At 40.3% G+C, this 21975-nt stretch overlaps 1 protein-coding gene across 2 annotated transcripts in view; it reads left to right on the top strand.

Annotated features, from left to right (window-relative positions):
- Positions 1-21975, top strand: part of SMOC2 (SPARC related modular calcium binding 2) — a 767036-nt gene that overhangs the window by 343851 nt on the left and 401210 nt on the right. The window contains exons 5-6 of one of the 2 annotated variants that reach the window (XM_075339691.1): positions 10761-10808; positions 15987-16037. In XM_075339691.1, the coding sequence (XP_075195806.1) occupies positions 10761-10808; positions 15987-16037 (99 nt within the window). The remainder of the gene's footprint in view (positions 1-10760; positions 10809-15986; positions 16038-21975) is intronic. The other variant, XM_075339692.1, reaches the window with a different exon arrangement.

The following is a 21975-nucleotide window of genomic DNA, read 5'->3' as shown; positions in this document are numbered from 1 at the left end:
ATTTTGGGGTAACATCCATTACCTATTACTATGTAGGGATACAAGTAGTTTCATTCTTTACCTCTTGGTCTCACGGCCCATTTTTTGGTCACAGCCCATGTGTCATAATAATTCCTATGCCATTTATTTTAGATTTTACCCAACTCCAGTTTTTGGAATAGGCTCGCATTGTCTACATTAGAAATTCTAAGTGCATAAGGTACCGAGACATATATATGTTCACACTGCTATATTGAATACAGTATGAAGATCTAGTTCTTTTCTCATAATCAGGTTTCTGTGATTTTGATATGATGTGTGTTCACTCTTTTTTGACTATGTAGGATTACAAGTTTTCCATTTGTACTATTGGCGATGACGCTATACAATTGAACACACACCACCCTGTTACTCATATAGGTGTGTATCCATTATGCCTGACTTTGTTTTTGGTTATTTCATTTTATTTCCTGATAAGTCTCTCAGATGGGCCTTATGGGTATTTTTTACTTCCCTTTGTATAAATGCATCCATTATGTTCTTTAGGAAAATTCCTACATGTGCATCATGGTTAAGTGATTTATTGTATTATGATATACTGGATTATTATGTTGTACTAATTACATGTTTATATTATTTTGTAACCCCCTATGATCTTAGATAACCATGTCCATGATTAAGACCTGAAAATAAGGTCGAAACGTCGGACGATTTATCATCCTTTTTTTGCACTAATAAAAGAATTTTCAGCATTTCAAGGAGTCTTCTATCATCTTATTGATCACTATAGTGTGCCAGAGCTAAGTTTATTATATTGACTATTATTTTTTCTGAGCACCTACTGCGTACACAGTGAGCCAGACATATTCTATTACAGCTGTGGTTTTCAGGCTACAGCCGTCTGCTTTACCCTAGCTGGCTATCAAAAATGGGGGGACCCAACGTCATTTTTTTTTAACTATTTTTTAAATAGAAAAAATTAATGGGCTTCCCTGTATTTTGATTGCCAACCAAGGTAATGGCAGGCAGATGGGGGTGGCAACCCATAGCTGTCTGCTTTATCTGCACTGAGAATCAAAAATACCGCGGAGCGCTATGTCATTTTTTTTAAAGATTTATTTTTACAGCACTGTGATGTCCAGCAATCAAAATACAGGGAAGCCCATTTTGTTTTTAGTTATTTAAATAAATAATTAAAAAAAATATATATGGGCTCCCGCTGCATTTTTTGTATTGCTAGCTAAGGGTAATCCAAGCAGCTACTGGCTGCTAACCCCCACTGCTTGGTGTTACCTTCACTGGCAATGGAAAATCCAGGGAAGCATTTTTTATTTTTTTTGCCAAAAAACTACAAAAAAAGGACGTGAGCTTCGCCATATTTTTGTATGCTAGCCAGGTATAGCAGGTGGGTGCTGGAAGAGTTGGATACAGCGCCAGAAGATGGCACTTCTATGAAAGTGCCATTTTCTGAGGCGGCTGCAGACTGCAATTCGCAGCAGTGGGGCCCAGAAAGCTCAGGCCAACCTGTGCTGAGGATTCCAATCCCCAGCTGCCTAGTTGTACCTGGCTGGACACAAAAATGGGGTGAAGCCTACGTCATTTGTTTTCTAATTATTTCATGAAATTCATGAAATAATAAAAAAAGGGCTTCCCTTTATTTTTGGTTCCCAGCCGGGTACAAATAGGCAACTGAGGGTTGGGGGCAGCCCGTACCTGCCTGCTGTACCTGGCTAGCATACAAAAATATGGCGAAGCCCACATATTTTTTCAGGGGGCAAAAAACTTCTGCATACAGTCCTGGATGGAGTATGCTGAGCATTGTAGTTCTGCAGCTGCTGTCTGTCTGTATGGAGAAGAGCAGACAGCAGCTGCAGAACTACAAGGCTCAGCATACTCCATCCAGGACTGTATGCAGAAGTTTTTTGCCCACCAAAAAAATGACGTGGGCTTCGCCATATTTTTGTATGCTAGCCAGGTACAGCAGGCAGCCACGGGCTGCCTCCAACCCCCAGTTGCCTATTTGTACCCGGCTGGGAACCAAAAATATAGGGAAGCCCATTTTTTTTAATTATTTCACTTATTTCATGAAATAATTAAAAAACAAATGATGTGAGCTTCGCCCCATTTTTGTGTCCAGCCGGGTACAACTAGGCAGCTGGGGATTGGAATCCGCAGCACAGGTTAGCCCGAGGTTTCTGGGCGCCTCTGCTGCGAATTTCAGTCCGCAGCCGCCCCAGAAAATGGCGCTCTCATAGAAGCGCCATCATCTGGCGCTGTATCCAACTCTTCCAACAACCCTGGAGCCGGGTGGCTTGTTGAGTAATCATGAGTTAATACTGGCTTTGTTTTACTAGCCAGTATTAAGCCAGAGATTCTTAATGTCAGGCACGTTTGACCCGGCCATTAAGAATCTCCAATAAAGGGTTAAAAAAAAGACACCACACAGAGAAAAAATACTTTAATAGAAATAAATTCACAGACACATTAGAGACTACATCTTTATTACCCCCTTTCAGCCCTCCACGATCCATGGTCTTCTGTCTTTCTCGTTCAACAAATGCAGCTCTGCTCCATCACTGCTGCATGAGGGAAGATGCTGCTTCCCGTGCAGAAATCACTCTGTGAAGGCTGCACGGGAAGCAGCGTGCAGCCTTCACTCCGTGAGAGATCAGTGCTGCTGGCTGCTGGCGGTGACAGACGCGTTACCATAGCAACAGGGCTCCGATCATGTGATACCCAGAGCCGCGGTTAGCGGTGACGTCACCGCTAACTGCGTTGCTATGGCAACGGTGATCTCCGTTAATGACCGGCTGTGTCAGCCGGTCCCTAACGGAACGAGGAGTCGACCGTGTGCTAGAGCATGTCGCCGGTACACGACGATACACAAATGTGCACCGTGTACCGGAGAGATGCACTCGCAGGTCCTACATGACGCGTCATAGTCATGTGACCAGTCTGTAGCCAATGAGATAATAGCCACGTGACTGGTCACATGGCTATTTTGACGTCACGATAGGTCCTGCATCACTGCTGGCAGTGCTGGTCACCGGGAGGATTCAGCGATCATCGGATGGAATAGCGGCAGGAGACAGAGTGCAGGAGGGATCGTGGGGACCGGTAAGTGTTATGGCAATGTTTATTAACTGTATGTGTACATTTATAATGCGTTTTTATGTGTTTGTGATTGCCTCCCATTATATCCTATTGGTTCGAGTTCGGTTCGTCGAACGTTCGCCGAACCGAATTCGAACGAGACTTCCGTTCGGCGAACCGAACTCGAGCCGAACCACGGCCAGTTCGCTCATCTCTACTCAGGGGGTCTTCAATCTCGACATGGCGTCCACTAATGAGTGCAGCTAATTTTGTACTCAAAAATTCAAATGTCGCTCCTTGCCTTCCGAGCCCTGCCATATGCCCAAACATTTGAATTCCACCACATATGGGGTATCTGGTTACTCAGGAGAAAATGCTCAATACATATTATGGTGCATTTTTTCAAGATACCCTTGTGAAAAAAAAGCTACCTAGTTGAAGCAACAGTTTTGTGGTAAAAAAAATTTTTTTTCTTTTCATGGCTCAACGTTATAAGCTTCTGTGAAGCCCCCAGGGGTTCAAAGTGCTCACCAAACATCTAGAAAAATTATTTGAGGGCTCTAGTTTACAAACTGGGGTCACTTGTGCGGGAGCTCCCTTGTTTAGGCACCACAGGGGGTCTTCAAACCCGACATGGCGTCCGCTAATGAGTCCAGCTAATTTTGCACTCAAAAATTCAAATGGCGCTCCTTGCCTTCCGAGCCCTGCCGTATGCCCAAACATTTGAATTCCACCACATATGAGGTATCTGCGTACTCAGGAGAAAATGCACAATACATTTTATGGTGCATTTTTTCAAGATACCCTTGTGAAAAAAAAGCTACCTAGTTGAAGCAACAGTTTTGTGGTAAAAAATTTTTTTTTTCTTTTCATGGCTCAACGTTATAAGCTTCTGTGAAGCCCCCAGGTGTTCAAAGTGCTCACCAAACATCTAGAAAAAATATTTGAGGGCTCTAGTTTCCAAACTGGGGTCACTTGGGGGGGGAGCTCCCTTGTTTGGGCACCACAGGGGGTCTTCAAACCCGTCATGGCATCCGCTAATGAGTCCAGCTAATTTTGCACTCAAAAATTCAAATGGCGCTCATTGCCTTCCGAGCCCTGCCGTATGCCCAAACATTTGAATTCCACCACATATGAGGTATCTGCGTACTCAGGAGAAAATGCACAATACATTTATGGTGCAATATTTTCAAGATACCCTTGTGAAAAAAAAGCTACCTAATTGAAGCAACAGTTTTATGGTACATTTTTTTTTTCTTTTCACGGCTCAACGTTATAAACTTCTGTGACGCCCCCAAGGGTTCAAAGTACTCACCAAACATCTAGAAAAATTATTTGAGGGCTCTAGTTTCCAAAATTGGGTCACTTGTGGGGGAGCTCCATTGTTTAGGCACCTCAGGGGGTCTTCAAACCCGACATGGCGTCTGCTAATGAGTCCAGCTAATTTTGCGTTCAAAAATTCAAATGGCGCTGCTTCCCTTCCGAGCTCTGCCGTGCGCCCAAACAATTGATTTTTACCACATATGGGGTATCAGCATACTCAAGAGAAAATGCACAATAAATTGTATGGTACACACTTTCTCTTTTCTCCCTTGTGAAAATGAAAATTTTATGGCTAAAGTAACATTTTTGTGTTAAAAAGTAAAATTTTCATTTTTTCCTTCCACATTGCTTTGGTTCCTGTGAAGCACCTAAAGGGTTAATAAACTTCTTGGATGTGGTTTTGAGCAGTGTGAGGGGTGCAGTTTTTAGAATGGGGTCACTTTTGGGTATTTTCTGTCACCTCGGCCTCTCAAAGTCACTTCAAATGTGATGTGATCCCTAAAAAAAATTATTTTGTAAATTTTGTTGGAAAAATGAGAAATTGCTGATGAACTTTTTTTTTACTTTTTTTTAGTAACTATTTTGTGTGACATAACTCTCAGATATATGGGCATAAATTTTCAAAGTTTGAAAATTGCAAACTTTTCAAAATGTTCGCAAAATTTCTTAAATTTTCACAAATAAACGCAAAAAATATCGGCCTAAATTTACCACTGACATGAAGTACAATATGTTACAAAAAAACCAATCTCAGAATCGCCAGGATCCGTTGAAGCGTTCCAGAGTTATAACCTGTCAAAGTGACACTGGTCAGAATTGCAAAAAATGGCCCGGTCATTAGGGTGTTTCAGTGGCTGGGGGTGAAGGGGTTAATATAAAACTAACAATATTCTAAAACTAACAATATTCTATCACATTCTCAAATTGACATCCACCTAATCCATCGAGATATATGTTTACATCTACAACTATATGTTACCCATTACCAAAATATCTAAAGGACACTAGTTATATAATTGAGATTAGAATGGGAAAAATTACAGATATGAAGTACAGACATAGGAACCAGATTCACATCCAGCTATGCTTATATTTAAATGGGGAAATAGCATACCAATTTCCCAAGGGACAAACTATGGGCTTGCTTTGACTTTGATTCATTGATGGCATTATTTTTATTTGGAGGGGTTCGGAGGAATCATTACTTGACTTCTTTCAGGAAATAATTAAGATCAAATTCTTCCTTATTTATTTACTCTTACAAAAAGTCAATCTAATGTGAACCTTTTAGATTACACCATTTTCATATCTAGCAATTCAATATTTACAAAAAACTACAATAAAGAGGTGAAACTGAATAGTTTTATTTTAATATCAAGCTGTCAACTATCAGCCTCACTAGCAAAGGAGCAATTCATTCAGTCATATATGCCTGAATTGTACCTATATGAACATACTCATCCAAAGTTAGTTTTTTAAATTGCTATTCATCGGCTCAGGGCAGATGAAAGTGCACCTGCACAGGAACTCAATGCCGGCGCGTGTGCATGACGTAGACACGTCATGCACCGCGGTTTCAGAATAAGGAAGAGCAAGATGGCCGAAAGGGGAGGCGCCGGTACCGGAGAACGGCACCACCCCTCCGACTGTTGTGCATCGGAGCTATCTTCTAGGTGAATATTCTTAAGTGTTTTTTATGTTATACCCAGCGGCCTGGGCTCTTATATACAGCATGTTAGAATGCTGTATATAAGAGCCCAGTGGTGGTGGCCACAGCTTACAGGGCAAAAAACTGGTGAAAGGTTCCCTTCAAAGTGGTTTTACCCATGTGGGTGATGTGTTAGCTGCAAACATATCACCAATACTAAAAAGTCACTTAAGAAAATCATTAACTTCCTTATAATGATCACATTATATCTTATAGCAAATTGTTAATATATGCATTATACTGCCTCTTGCCATAAGATTTACTTAGATATGAAAATAATCTTTTCAAATTGAATTGAGTATTTTTAGAATATAAAAAGATAAGGCCTTAGGGGACATCTGCTGCCTTGTCAGTTTCTTCTGAAAATACATAATTGTACATTCCAAGCAGTGTGACCTTTGCTCGGTTGGAAATAATTCTAGTAGAACGGAGGGGAGGAAAGTAAATCCTGAAAATGTCGCAATACGAAATCAGATGAATTTGTCTAATACCATATGATTCAATCACGAGATACAGCTTTTTTGTTTTTTAAGATTTTTGTCAAAAATAGAGTAGTGGCTTGCAGTCCCCAGTCTCATTGAGTACAAATGTATTGTAGTCCAAAGAAGAAAAAGATAGACCAGCTTATCCAAGTAAAGGAAATCCAAATGCACAAATATAATCTTGTAGCGTGCCAAGTTGATTAACACTAAAAGGTAAAAAAATACAACAAAAGGGTCAGTAAAATCTATGTGTATTAACCCCTTCACCCAGCGATGTTTTGTTTTTTCTTCCTTTTCTTCCAAGAGCCATAACTTTTTTATTTTTTTGTCAATATAGCCACATGAGGGCTTGTGTTTAGCAGAACAAGTTGTACATGACATAATACATTTTGCCAAATATTGCACTGGAAAATGGGAAACAAATTCCAATTGCAGAGAAATTACAAAAATAGTGCAATTCCATAATAGTTTTTTTATTTTTTTTTTAACTTACCTTGTTAACTAGTTTTTGATATGGTAAAACTGACCTAGAAATATGATTTTCCAGGTCAGTACAAATTTGTCAGAAAAAGGAATTATGCATTTGTCACCATATCCCAAGACCCATAATGTTCTCATTTTTCGAATTCTGGGGCTGTGTGGGAGCTTATTTTTTGCATCCTGAGGTTTCAATTTCACCAATTTTGGGTAGATGCGATGGTTTGATTGCCTTATTGCATTTTATTGCAATGTTACGGTGATCAAAAATACCTAATTCTGGCTTTTTGATTTTTTTTTCTCATTACACCCTTTACTGACCAAGTTAATTCATTTTAGATTTTGATAGATCGGACATTTCTGAATATGGTGATACCAAATATGTGTATTTTTTTAATTGTTTTAGTTTCAATGGGGCAAAAACACTTTTTCTTGATTTTACTAGTCCCATAGTAGACTTGTAGCTCATAAACTCTGAACGCTTCTGCTGCTCAAACCAATGCTTCAGCACAGCTCTGAACAGCAGAAATGCTGATCTCCTGTGAACGCTGTCATCAGGTGACCCCAGGTCATCATAACAACCCATTGTCACCCTGTCACGTCACGGAGCCGCTCTCGCCACCGTTAAATCCCACTGTCAGATATTGACAGCAGAATTTATTGGTTAATAGGCACAGGTGGATCTCCACCAGCTAGCTCCACATGACAGCTGATCAGATCAGCTGACATGTGCAGAGAAGGATGTGGACTAACCGAGTGAGCTTACATTAAAGAGACAGACACAACTATGGATGAACCAGTCCGTCCATGATCGTGAAGGGGTTAAATGTCAACTGAAATCCATCTATTGCTGCTTAGAAACCGCTGACAGGTTTTAAACTGCGTTATTATTCAAGCAATGAATAAGAGTGTAGTTCGAAAACGTCTGCATTTTCTAAGCAGAGATGCATGGATTTTAATTGACATTTAAGAAACATGGATTTTAAGGACCCTTTTGCTGGATTTTTTTATTTCTCTGTACATGTATTGTACTTTTGTATGAATAATGTATCATTGAAGATATAGAAAACCACAAATGTAACACACAAAGTTCTCTTTTTATAATCCATTATTTAATTATGTCTGATCATTACTCACATTATTTCTATATATTTTAATACAGAATTATAATATAATTTGTTTTGTAGATATGATTACAATCTTGTCTATATTTGTGCATATTTCCATATCAGATACATTGTAGGGCTATACTGCTCCATAATATATAAACTTACAATGTTCTTATCAATCCAGTGCACATTTTTCATCCTTTTGGATTGTATTAAATAATTAAAACCTTAAGATAGCCTGTCTAGATCCATCCCTTGAAGAATGAAACAATGGATTTCCGAAAGGTCTAGTTATTTTGGCCAAACCAGGATTCAGTAGCTCAAGTTGTGTGATGTCACATGACAACTTGCGGACTGTGACACAAGGTTACCGTGAATACTACTGGCCAAAGCGCCTTGCGTTATTTCACAGTTCACTCACAAGTATTGACCTCTGTACTCTATCTTTATTTCAACAGATATCACCTCGTCAGCACATTGACAGTGTAAATCCAAATGCTGCATGTAGCTATTTTTTTGAGCTGTGTCATCCCATGTGAGGAGGACTATATGCATTGGCATTTTGGAGGACACCAGTCTTCACCATGAGTTCTTAGTTCTCTTAGTACACACCCTCATTTAGTATAGAATACCTCCATAATTCCCTTTTCTATGACCCCCATCTTTTCAGTTTGTTACCCTGGAGTTTATATTTTCTTAATGATATCTGCTTACATAAGAACACATTATTCTTTGCCATAGATTTTCATGGAAATATTTTTATCTACAGTAGAGCTAATTTTATTCTATATTTTTCACTATTCTTAAGCAATGTAACATTTGATTATTAAAATAATAAAATTATTTAAATTATAACTTAAAGGCCATAAAGATAAGCAAAATGAAATGTCAAAATTGCCTTTTTTGGTCACACACCTCGCTATATACCCCAAATTAGAACCATTAAAAACTATGGTATTTCCGAGCATGCAAAAACAAGGCCTCAAATCGCTCCACCATCTGAAAGATAAAAAAAAAGTTCCAGGTCTCAGAAAATGGTTACACAAACCAGTTTTTTCTTCTGTTACAAAGTTCAGAATTTTTTTTTATTCCAATAAATTAATGAAAACATTTGATATCACTGTTCTTGTGCTGTCCTGAAAAAAAATGTTACCAGGCCATTACTACCGCAGAATTAATGTCATAGAAACAAACCCCAAAAAACAATGGCTGCGCCACAAATTTATGTTTTTTTTCACCATTTCATCTGTATTGTCATTTTAATTCAAATTTTAGTACATTAAATTTTAAAGGAAACATGGTGTCATTCAAAATTATAACACGTCTCGTAGAAAGATATGTGCGTCATTTATAGGCCTTAATTCAGACACTGTGCATCTCGTGTGCGAGATGCACCTATATAGTGCTGTTTAGCCCGCCTGACCTGGGTTTCTGGCGTCATTTATAGGTTACAGTTCAGACACTGTGCATTTCACTCATTATATGATGGGCTCCCAGTGCAAGCCTTATTAGTGTGCATGTCTTATGCTAAGCAGCCGCCCCTCCCCTTGAGTGTGGAGGTTGAGTGGCTGTGACATCAGCATCTTGCACCTTGGCTGCAGCCATCTTTTTGAAGAGCAGCATAATGTAGGAAAAGGGATCCTGATTCCAATGATGTGTCACTTAGTTTACCAGGCGCAGCAAATATAACATAATCAGTTTTTAGATGTAGCATGTATGAGAGCTCAGAAGCTAACTCTGCACACACCACTGCTTTGTGTGTACATTGCCTATTGAGAGTGAGCTGCTTTTCAGAAGAAGAGGTATGATCGGTCTAGCAGGTGTGTGAGCTCCAGGCCTGTAAGTGACAATCACCTGGAGATAAAACCTTCATTATAAGTAAATAACACACAGCCTGATAAGTGACACATCGCTGAATTCAGTGTATTAGCCACTGTCACCTGCTATACTCAGATTACATAGCAAAATCCCGATGAAAGATTTCCTTTAAGGATAAGAACACACATCCGGCTTTTCTGTCGTTTGTCGGATACGTACACTGTGTAGAGTAAAGTGACTGCGTGACAAGCTCCGGTCATGTGCTGGCATGTGACCAGAGCATGTGACCAGGAAGTTGCAGCACAGCCACTGTACTGTATAGACTGTACGGGAGCGCGCCGCATCCGACAAACGGCAGAAAAGCCGAATGTGTGTTCGTAGCCTAAGGAGGTATTGTTCCCATTGTGATAGTGATGAGCTTACTAATTCCAAAGTGAGGCATTGGCCATTACTTGTACTTACCATAGAAAACATGACAGCTTTGCTTTTTGCCTTTTTTGAGAATATTATGTTGTGTAAGATTTATTTAAAGTAATAAAATCATAGCATATTTCTAGTGATATAAATATTTCAAAATGTATTATTTCTCATGTGGTATAGCTATTTTTTCTTTTAATATTTTTTTACTCAAGAACATTTTTTGTTAAATTGAATGGTAGTTGATTTTTTTTGTTACTGTAGGAGTATTTATCAAAGATTCTTTGTAGTTTGTAAAACGTATAATTTGATTTCAAACTATTAGTAAAAGAAAACATAATGCTTCTTTTTTAGGATCGATAACAGAAAGGCTTCCCCAGAAAGAAGGAACAGGAAAATCAGGTATTACTTTCTATTTGAAATGTATTCAAGAGTAAGGGCATAAACATGTTAATGTTACACTGCTAATATTCTAATAAATTGTTTTTTTGTGTGCACTGAGTTTACTAGGCAGGGTCCTATAATGGGATTCTATTTATTCAGATTTGAGCTACGCTTGTAATATTGGCTCCTCTTTTGAAGAGGTTAGAGGTTATAGATGTTGTTGCACATGGAGAGTTAAGGGTGCTTTACACACTGCGACATTGCTAGCGATAGCTAGCGATGTTGCGATTGATAGCACCCGCCCCGTCGCTCGTGCAACATTTGGTGATCGCTGCCGTAGCGAACATTATCGCTATGGCAGTGTCACACGCACATACCTTTTCAGCGATGTCGCTGTGACCGCCAAACAAGCCCTCCTTCAAGGGGGAGGTGCGTTCGGCATCATAGCGACGTCACTGCGGCGTCACTAAGCGGCCGCCCAATAGCAGTGGAGGGGCGGAGATGAGCGGCCGGAACATGCCACCCACCTTCTTCCTTCCTCATTGCCGGTGGATGCAGGTAAGGAGATGTTCCTCGTTTCTGCGGTGTCACACATAGCGACAAACAACATCGTACCTGCAGCAGCAACGATATTATGAAAAGGAGCGACATGTCAACGATCAGCGATTTTTGATGCTTTTGCGATCGTTGATCATCGCTCCTTGGTGTCACACGCTGCGATGTCGCTAACGGCGCCGTTTCTGCGTCACTAACGACGTGACCCCGACGATATATCGTTAGCGATGTCACAGCATGTAAAGCACCTTATACACTCACTCTCTTTGTTACAAATGCCGAATCTGGGCTGCTAGACAAAGTCCACACTGAGAAGATATTGGGTTCCTAATTATCTCTATCTCTCCACTAACTTACTGGCTTGTTGACCAACCCCTTGCTCCACCTCTGCAGCAGGTCCTTCAGGCTCGACACCTATCCACACGGTGGAAATGCCACAGCCTAACATTTTGCACCATCACGTTTCCCCCTGATATCGGCATCAAACTCTGCATAGAACTGAGATGACATTGAAAATCCTATTTTGTAAACTGGTTCATTGGAGACTACCTTTTCTTGGTGACCAGTGATCCTAGCAGGATCAGAGGGTTCCACTTTACAGTCATGCTTGAAAGTGTTAGTACACTTGCAATTGAAATTTCTCCCAAAAAATTATTGCAGTTACACAGTGCCTTGCTATACACATATTTTTTTCCTTTGTATGTATTGGAACAACACAAAAAAAAAACAGAGAAAAAAAGGAAATTGGACAAAATTTTACATAAATCCCCAAAATAGATTGGACAAAATTGTTGGTACTTTTCCAAAATTGTGGATAAACAACTTTTGTTTCAAGCATGTAATAGTCATTAAAACTCACCTATGGCAAGTATCATATGTGGGCAATGTTAAAAAATCCCTTCTGAAATCAGATAAAAAGGAGAGAAGTTGACTCAATCTTTGCATTGGGTGCCTGTTTGTGCTACACTAAGCATGGAGAACATAAAAAGGAAAAGAGAACTGTCTGAAGACTTGAGAACAAAAACTGTTGAAAAATATCAATAATCTCAAGGTTAATATGTGAAGGGAAGAAGGAAAAGGGTTAACCCGCGCTGCTGTGTGGAAAAGGAAGATGATCACTTGAGCATATTGATTTATTTTCAGAGTCTGCAGCAGCCATAGTGGTTTTTGATTTCTTGCTCTTTCAGTAGTTGTAAAGTAGTAATTTTTTATTCTGGTACTACCAGGATAAAACACTATTTGCACCTTTTGGTCTTTTGCATCAATTTCTATTTTAATAATCTCAAGGTTATAAGTCCATCTGCAGAGATCTTGATGTTCCTTTGTCCACGGTGTGTAACATAATCAACAAGTTTGCTACCCATGGCACTGTAGCTCATCTCCTAGGAAGTGAATGGCAGATTAAAGTTGATGAAAGTTTGCAATGCAGTATAGTCTAGATGAAGTATACAAATCAAAAACGGTCCGTGGAGCCTCTGTTGAGACCTTTTTTTGATTTGCATTCTTCCCAGGGGGCAATGCACCTAGGATTTCACTGTGTTGTGTGCCTTTGCTGGCTGTCGGCAGTGTTTTCTCTGGCTGGTCTCCCCGAGATCAGTGATTGTTTTGTTTTGCTAGATGAAGTATAAGCAGCCCCAATCAAGTTTCATAGAAATTCAAGCTGTACTGCGGGCTCAAGGTGTATCAGTGTCAGCATGAACTATCTGTCGTTATTTGAATTAAATAAAAAACTATGGCAGGAGATCTAGGAGAACCCATTTGCTGACACAGAGATTAAAAATCTAGAGTGCACTTTGCCAAAATGTACATGAGTAAGCCACAATTGTTCTGGAAAACGTCTTGTTTACAGATAAGACCAAGATAGAGCTTTTGGTAAAGCGCATCATTCTACTGTTTACTGAAAACAGAATGAGGTCTACCGAGAAAAGAACACAGTCAATAAAGTCAAATATGTTGGAGACTTAAAGATTTTTTTTGTTTGTTTGTTTTTGCTGCCTCTGGCACTGGGTGCCTTGACTGTGAAGATTACCAAAAGATTTTGGGTTGTAGTGCCCAGTGTTGGAAAGCTGGGTTTACTTCCTAGGTTATGATTCTTCCACAAGTACAATGACCTCAAGTAAACTTCAAGAAGCACCCAGGCACACATGGAAAAAAAGTGCTAGAAAGCTCTGAAGTGGCCAGCAATGAGTCCGGATCTAGATCTAAATCCATTGAACACTTGTGCAGAGATCTTAAAATTGAGGTTGGGAGAAGATGCCCTTCAAATATGAGTGACTTGGAGCAGTTTGTTGAAGAAGAGTGGCCCAACATTCCAGTTGAGAGGTGTAAGAAGCTTGCTGATGGTCATAGGATTGCAGTTATTTATTCCAAAGGGTTTGCAACCAAGTATTCAGTTGAGACTGCCAACAATTTTGTCCATTCCATTTTTGGAGTTTTATGTGAAATTATGTGCCATTTTTGTCTGTTTTTTTGCGTTGTTCCAATAAACACAAAGGATATAAATATGCGTATAACAAAACATGTGTAATTGCAATAATTTTCTGGGAGAAATATTTCATTTTCTGGAACAATTTCATGTGTGCCAACACGTTTGAGCATGACTGTATATATCGGCCCTTCAGCCACTAATACGAAAAAATAGGACCAACACAGGAGCAACAGTAGAGACACACAACATGGCATCAACAAATGTAAAGGGGACACATGTAAATACTGTAAAGGTCACACGCTTAGTTCTCGATGGAAACAGTAATGATGTATTAATGCTGGTTTGGTGGGTGTAGCTGCGATTTAATAAAGGTCACAGGGACTTTATTGCTCTTTCAGAGTTTTAGTAAAGAAGCATGCTGACAGTTGTCTTTTCATACACATAAAAGGCTGAGTCCGGTAAAAAAAGGAATATGAAAACAAATCGTTACAACACATTTGCAAATTACACACACGTAAGGATTTGTCAATACATCAACATATCGTGTGTAACTAAACGCACTGCATTAAAAATATTCAGTATTCGAGACTCTGTAAATATAGGCTGAAATATGTCAACTGAATAAGCCCACCATATCATAATTAAATGCCCGCTCCATACAGTAATTAAATACCACTATACCATGGCAAAAATAAAGAGAAAATAACCTCACCAGACAGCAGGCACATGGGTGAGAAACCTGAGCCGGCATTCAGGTGATGAAGAAAAATAGTGGAAAAATTCAGCATCCCTCAAATATAACAACATTTAAATTTTAATGAAAAAAGTTAAAAACATGAAAACGTTTCATGGAAGCATGTGTAGACACTCAGGTCTATGCGGTTCAAGCAGATGGACTGCTCTTAATCATTACAATACAATATTATTCGGTGCAAATTGCTCCACCATTTTGGGTGTAGGATATTTAAGCCCGTGTAACACAATATTGTATTGTCATGATTAAGAGCAGTCCATGTGCTTGAAACGCATAGACCTGAGTGTCTACACATGCTTCCATAAAACGTTTTTATATTTTTAACTTTTTTCATTAAAATTTTAATTCTATTATATTTGACAGATGCTGGATTTTTCCACTATTTTTTGCCACTATGCCATGCCTAAATAATACCACTATGTATTGGACAGCTCCATTACATCACTGAATAGCATGACCATATAATATCTGAATAACACCATACCATAACTAAAAAATTCTCCTTTATAGTGACTGAATAACCGCTCAATTTGGTCACTGAATAGCGCAATCATACAATAACAGAATAATATCTTCACATAGTGACTGATTAGCACCTCTATATGGTGATTGAACAACAGCTTCTCTACGTCACTGAATAGCATGACCATAATCTGAGAGCAGAATAATGTAGGAGCAGAGATACTGATTCCAGCAGTGTTTATCTTACTGAGCTGCTTGCTGTAGTTTTGATATAATCACATTTTTTAGCTTCAGATTATTATTAGAGGACTAGTAAACCTGCTGTCTTGTAGTCTTCCATATTTATAAATATTGTATAACCTCAGCAAAACCGCTGATTAGCAGCTTTCAGCCTATGGACAGTACTTACCAAAAGGTGTGAATCAGTGCGGGATCACTGGAATCATGGTTTGTCAATAGAAGAATACAAGGCACTCCCAAGATTGGCTGCAACGTGTGATTTATTGTGGAATCATGGTTTGGGCCGCCCTTAACATTATTCTTTTCCTGGATGAGGTGACAATAATCTGCTGACAAATTCCCTTTAAGATGAGGGTAAAGAACTTTCCTGAAGGAATCAGTAACATTACATTACAGAAACAATAGAAGATCAGCAGCTATTAGTAGCGCTTATCCTATACCGAAGTGTTGTTCCCTTTTTAATCTGCATTAGGATGTAAGCCCCAAGAACATTTAAATGACAGAAGTAAGGGGCTCTCCATGCACTCAAATAGCTCAGCAGAAGTGGGTGCTGGCTCTTCACAATGATCTTTTTTGGCCAAATGTAGTACCACTTCTTTTCTTCTAAATGTAGAGTACCTTTACTACAGTATATCGGTGATAGCATTGAATATCAGAACCCCATTGATTAAATATTAATGTGTTAAGTATAGGCTATCAATATTACAGAACTGAGGAACCGTAAGGGTTCACTTCACATTTTGTCTCTTTATTGTAGATGATGTTTCTGCTCCATCATTAGAAACACAACCTCAAGGGGATGAAGAAGGTAAAATATTATTTATTTTATTATTGTATCACTAATTGTTTTTAGTCTGTTTTATGCTACATCATATATTATACATATAGTTGTTTTCACTCAAAGAGGATGGCTAACAGAAAAAGAACCCTAATTTTGCATATTCATTTTAAGGACAATATTATTTAGACCTTAGCCATCATTTTGTGAAAGCCAGAACTTTATCTATATTCATCGTTGGCCTACTTTTTGGGGCACAAGTCATATTTTACATAAATATAATTTTGGATACATTCAATTATCGATTACATTTTATTAATCCAAACTGTAAAAAATTGAAAAGAAAAAAAAAACACTTCTGCCATTTGTTTTTATGGTCACAATTTTGCAACATTTGCAGTCAGCATAAGTAGTTTCCTTACTCTTGAACTGTGAGTCATTGCAATATTATAATTATATCCTTTCTTTACTTTTATACAGTAAACAAATGTTCAGAAAAAAAAATCATTATTGGACAGCCATATTTTTTGACTTAAGGCCCATTTACACTCAACGATATCGCTAACAAGATATCATCGGGGTCACGGTGTTGGTGACGCACATCTGGCCTCGTTAGCAATGTCGTGTGTGACACCTTTTTGCGATCAGTAACGATCGCAAAAAGGTGTCAAATCGTTCGTCGTGTACACATAGTTCATTTTTTAAAAAATCGTTCCTCGTTTGGGACGCAGGTTGTTTGTCATTTCTGCGGCAGCACACATCGCTATGTGTGACACCGCAGGAACGAGGAACAACATCGTACCTGCGGCCACCGGCAATGAGGAATGAAGGAGGTGAGCAGGATGTTCCGGCCGCTCATCTCCGCCCCTCCGCTTCTATTGGGCGGCCGCTTAGTGACGCCGAACAAACCTCCCCCTTAAAGGAGAGATTGTTTGGCGGCCACAGCGACATCGGTGAACAGGTAATTGCATGTGACGCTGCCGTAGCGATATTGTTCGCTACGGCAGCGATCACCCCGTGACGAGCCACCGACATGGGCGGGTGCTATCGCTCGCGACATCGCAATTGATGTCGCAGCGTGTAAAGCCTGCTTAACACAGCTGTATGAGGGCTGGTTTTCTTTTGCATGTTAAAGTTTTGTTTTTAAATAGAATATAAATGTTGGCACACTTGAAATTGTTCTAAAAAATGAAGTATTTATCCTAGTAAATTATTCCAATTACACACATTGGAGCAGCACAAAAAAACTGAGAAAAAGGCAAATTGGACATAGTCTCACACAAAACCCCAAAAATGGGCCTGACAAAATTGCTGGAACCCTCAGCTTAATATTTGGTTGCACATTCTTAGGAATACATAACTGCAATTGCTTCCTATAACCATCAACAAGCTTCTTACACCTCTCAACTGAAATTTTGGAGCACTCTTCTTTTGCAAACAGCTGCAGGTCTCTCATATTTGAACAGCGCCTTCTCCCAACAGCAATTTTAAGATCTCTCCACAGGTGTTCAATGGGATTTAGATCCAGATTTTTTGCTATACACGTCAAAACTCTCCAGCACTTTGTTTACATCCATTTCTGGGGGCTTCTTGAAGTTTATTTGAGGTTATCATCCTGCTCTAAGACCCATGACCTAAAACACAAACCCAGCTCTCTGACACTGGGCACTATATTGTAACACAATATCCTTTGGTAATCTTTAGATTTCATGATGCCTAGCACACAGCCAAGGCACCCAGTGTTTTACAAAAAAGCTCCATCTTTGTCTCATCTGTCCACAAGACACTTTCCCAGAAGGATTGTGGCTTAAGTCACGCACATTTTGGTAAATTGCAGTTTAGATTTTTTTTGTCTCTGTGTCTTTAGTGGGGTCCTCCGGTGTCTTCTACCATGGCATTTTGTTTCCTTCAAATGTCAATGGATAGTTTGTGCTTACAATGGTGCACTCTAAGCCTGCAGGACAGCTTGAATTTCTTTGGGACTTAATTGAATGTGCTTATCCACCATCTGGACTATTGTGAGCTGCATTCACAATTTTTCTCTGCCGTCCATGTCCAGGAAGATTAGCTACTGTGCTATAGATTGTAAACTTTGAGTAAATTGCGCACTGTGGACAAAAGAACATCAAGATCTCTAGTCCTCAGACAGTTCTCTTCTCCTCTTTCTGTTCTCCATGAAAACATATCGCCATATCTGCCATATCGCTGGCAGAGCAGAAAACATAGTTTCCCTCGCTCGCGCCGGTGAGCTATTTGCGCACGCAAGAGATTATGGTCAGTGCTGTGCATGGCGTCACTGCGTCATCCTCGTAACCAACCTAATCCTCGTGCCTGCGCATTTAGCTCACTGGCGCGCGCGAGGGCAACTATGTTTTCTGCTCGGCTCGCGATATGGCAATGCGAACTGCGCCTGGTGCGAGCAGACATGACTGCACAGGCGCGAGATTTGAAAGAGCAATGTGGATGAGGATGGAGGTGTCATCCATGTCAATCAAAAAAGGAGGACGGCGAACAGCGGCATGAGGGGGGACAGGAGTCGAAAAAGAGGATGCCCATCTGACTAGATCAGGTAATTAGCATACGTGGCGGTCAGATTTTATAACGTTAGTTTTGAGGTCTGTAAGGGGAGTCAGGGAACAAGGTGCACCTTCATAGAATGCAGCCCGGGAGCTGCAGAAGGTGACACTTTTAGTTTAATAGGGAAAAAACTGGTGACAGATTCCCTTTAACTAGTCCAATCTGGCTAGCCACATTGATCACCTGCAGCTGCTTTGTTACTGCTTGCACCAAGGATAGAACAGGAATGATAGTTCGGGAGCCCCCAAATTAATTCCTTAGGGACACAAGCATGACTTTTAACTTCCTAATGGAAAGTGGCACATTCCATTATAACAACAAAAGACATTGTAGTATTTGGAAGCTGTTAATCCAGTGAATGGAACATTCTGATTCTCAGTTCGAGTAAACATAAATTTACTCATATTTCATTATAATGTGAAAAAAAAAACTGTGTGAACAGGTGCATACCATAAATACAATAAACTAAAGCATAGATAGCTGCATTCTGTATTACTAAGGAATGCAAACATTAAATAAAGGAATTATGGATCTGCATTATTGCTAGTGAAAATAGAAAAATGTAGATACTTACCACAAAAAGGGACCAGGTTATGAGAGTCCAGCAACCAGCTAAGAGGTGTATCTCTTTGCTGGGTCCCAATCCATGATAGCCTCCTATCCAGGCTAAAAGCCTACAATTTTAGGCCTCTTTCACACGTCAGTGATTCTGGTACGTATGTGCTTTTTTTATACGTACCAGAATCACTGACATACGCAGACCCATTATAAACAATGGGTCTGCTCACACATCAGTGATTTTTCACTGAACATGTCTCCGTGCAGCGTACACCCGTGGCCGTGATTCTGCATGGAGACAAGTCAGTTTTTCTCTGGCATCACTGATGACCCACGGACCACACTATGTGTGTGATCCGTGAATTACGTACCAGAAAATCACGGACATATTAAATATTAAATATTTTTAACTTACCTTGCCTGTGATTCGCTGTGCAGCCTCTGCTCTCGGCAGCTCCTGCTTGGCACATGAATATTCATGAGAGCAGGAATAGCCGACCAGGAAGTAGCTGCTGAGAGCGGTGGGTGGACACTGCAGAGCTGAGGACTTCAGCACCATGGACAGCAGGAGCGAAGGCAGGTGAGTAATGTCCATATGCAATCACGGATCACGGATCACAGATCGCACATCGACAACCCACGTGTGCCGTGAATCACGGAACACGGAGGGACGTGTGTGTTTTACACGTCAGTGAAGAACGTCAGTGTTTTTCACTGACGTGTGAAACGGGCCTTAGGGGCAAACAGGAACCTGCTAAATTGAAAACCGCCTAAAGCTGGTAGGAGGAGTGCTCAGTCAGAAAGAATGAACTACAATGTGAAATGAAAAGCTGACCTGCACATTCTAACAAACAAGTTGAACAGGTGCAAGGTAGCTGTAGTAGCAAGGCATGAAAACATTAAATAAGAGACTTATGGACCTGCATTATTGCTATTGAAAATAGAAACGTTGGGATACTTAGGGCACAAATTGGCCAGTTTATGAAAGCCAAGCAGCCAGTTACAATCTGTATCTCTTTGCCGATTGCCCAATTTTTGGAAAAAAGGGAGACTCCGCTTGGAGTAACCCTTGCTTGCTGTGTTTTTTAAAAGGAGCCAAGATGAACAAGTCATGGTTCAGCAAAGACTTTGCTACCTACCCCGGGGTCATCCTGGGAACGGTTAAGTATGGCGTATTTTTGAATGTGCTTGATGCAAATCTAGCTGTGAAATGTACAACTGGGGCACAAGTGCTGCCACTGAATGGGTGGGTGTGTGTGGGGCCCAATTTTTGGAAAAAAGGGAGACTCCGCTTGGAGTAACCCTTGCTTGCAGTGTTTTTAAAAATGATCCAAGATGAACAGAGCTGGGATCAGGAAAGACTTAGCTACCTACCCCGGTGTCATCCTGGGGACGGTTAAGGATGGCGTATTTTTGAATGTGCTTGATGCAAATCTACCTGTGAAGTGTACAACTGGGGCACAAGTGCTGCCACTGAAAGGGTGTCTGTGTGGCCCAATTTTTGGAAAAAAGGGAGACTCTGCTTGCAGTAACCCTTGCTTGCAGTGTTTCTAAATCATCCAAGATGAACAAGTCATGGTTCAGCAAAGACTTTGCTACCTACCCCGGGGTCATCCTGGGGACCGTTAAGGATGGCGTATTTTTGAATGTGCTTGATGCAAATCTAGCTGTGAAGTGTACAACTGGGGCACAAGTTCTGCCACTGAAGGGGTGGGTGTGTGTGTAGCCCAATTTTTGGAAAAAAAGGGAGACTCCGCTTGGAGTAACCCTTGCTTGCAGTGTTTTTAAAAATGATCCAAGATGAACAGAGCTGGGATCAGGAAAGACTTAGCTACCTACCCCGGTGTCATACTGGGGACGGTTAAGGATGGCGTATTTTTGAATGTGCTTGATGCAAATCTACCTGTGAAGTGTACAACTGGGGCACAAGTGCTGCCACTGAAAGGGTGTCTGTGTGGCCCAATTTTTGGAAAAAAGGGAGACTCTGCTTGCAGTAACCCTTGCTTGCAGTGTTTCTAAATCATCCAAGATGAACAAGTCATGGTTCAGCAAAGACTTTGCTACCTACCCCGGGGTCATCCTGGGAACGGTTAAGGATGGTGTAATTTTGAATGTTCTTGATGCAAATCTACCTGTGAAGTGTACAACTGGGGCACAAGTGCTGCCACTGAAGGGGTGGGTGTCTGTGTGGCCCAATTTTTGGAAAAAAGGGAGACTCCGCTTGGAGTAACCTGATTTTAGAAGGGCATGCCATGCCTATATCTGTGTCTCCTCCTCTTTTTCCTTGTCCAGCTCTTTTGTTTTCGCATGAGTATATGTCCTTGTCACTTTCCCATGTGTTTGTGTTGTGTTGTGAGTTTTTTGTCACCTTTTGGACACCTTTGAGGGTGTTTTCTAGGTGTTTTTATGTGTTTGTGATTGCCTCCCATTGTTTCCTATGCGGTTCGAGTGGTTTGCCGAACCAATTCGCCGTACCGAACTCGAACGAGACCTCCGTTCGGCGAACCGAACTCGAGCCGAGCCGCGATCGGTTCGCTCATCTCTACTCATCTCTAGCTATAATAAATAATTATTGTGGTTCACTGACAGATGCTGATGTTCATCTACAAATTACATTGAGCACTGGTGTTTTATGTAAGCCACCCCCTTACACATGTGCAGTACAGAATAAGCCATAGCATTAATTCCTTTGCGACCATTTTGATCCATTTTAATCCTAAAAGTCTAAACACCAGTATATTAACAAATAACAATGATGACATTGTAAACCATATGTGTAAAAAAGTATATAACAGAGATGAGCGAATACACCATGTGCAGAATTATTAGACAA

The sequence above is a fragment of the Anomaloglossus baeobatrachus genome, chromosome 3 (genome assembly GCF_048569485.1).
Source record: "Anomaloglossus baeobatrachus isolate aAnoBae1 chromosome 3, aAnoBae1.hap1, whole genome shotgun sequence".
Taxonomy (NCBI): Eukaryota; Metazoa; Chordata; class Amphibia; order Anura; family Aromobatidae; genus Anomaloglossus; species Anomaloglossus baeobatrachus.
The sequence above is the reverse complement of the archived record's forward strand: the minus strand, read 5'-3'. Positions and strand labels throughout refer to the sequence as shown.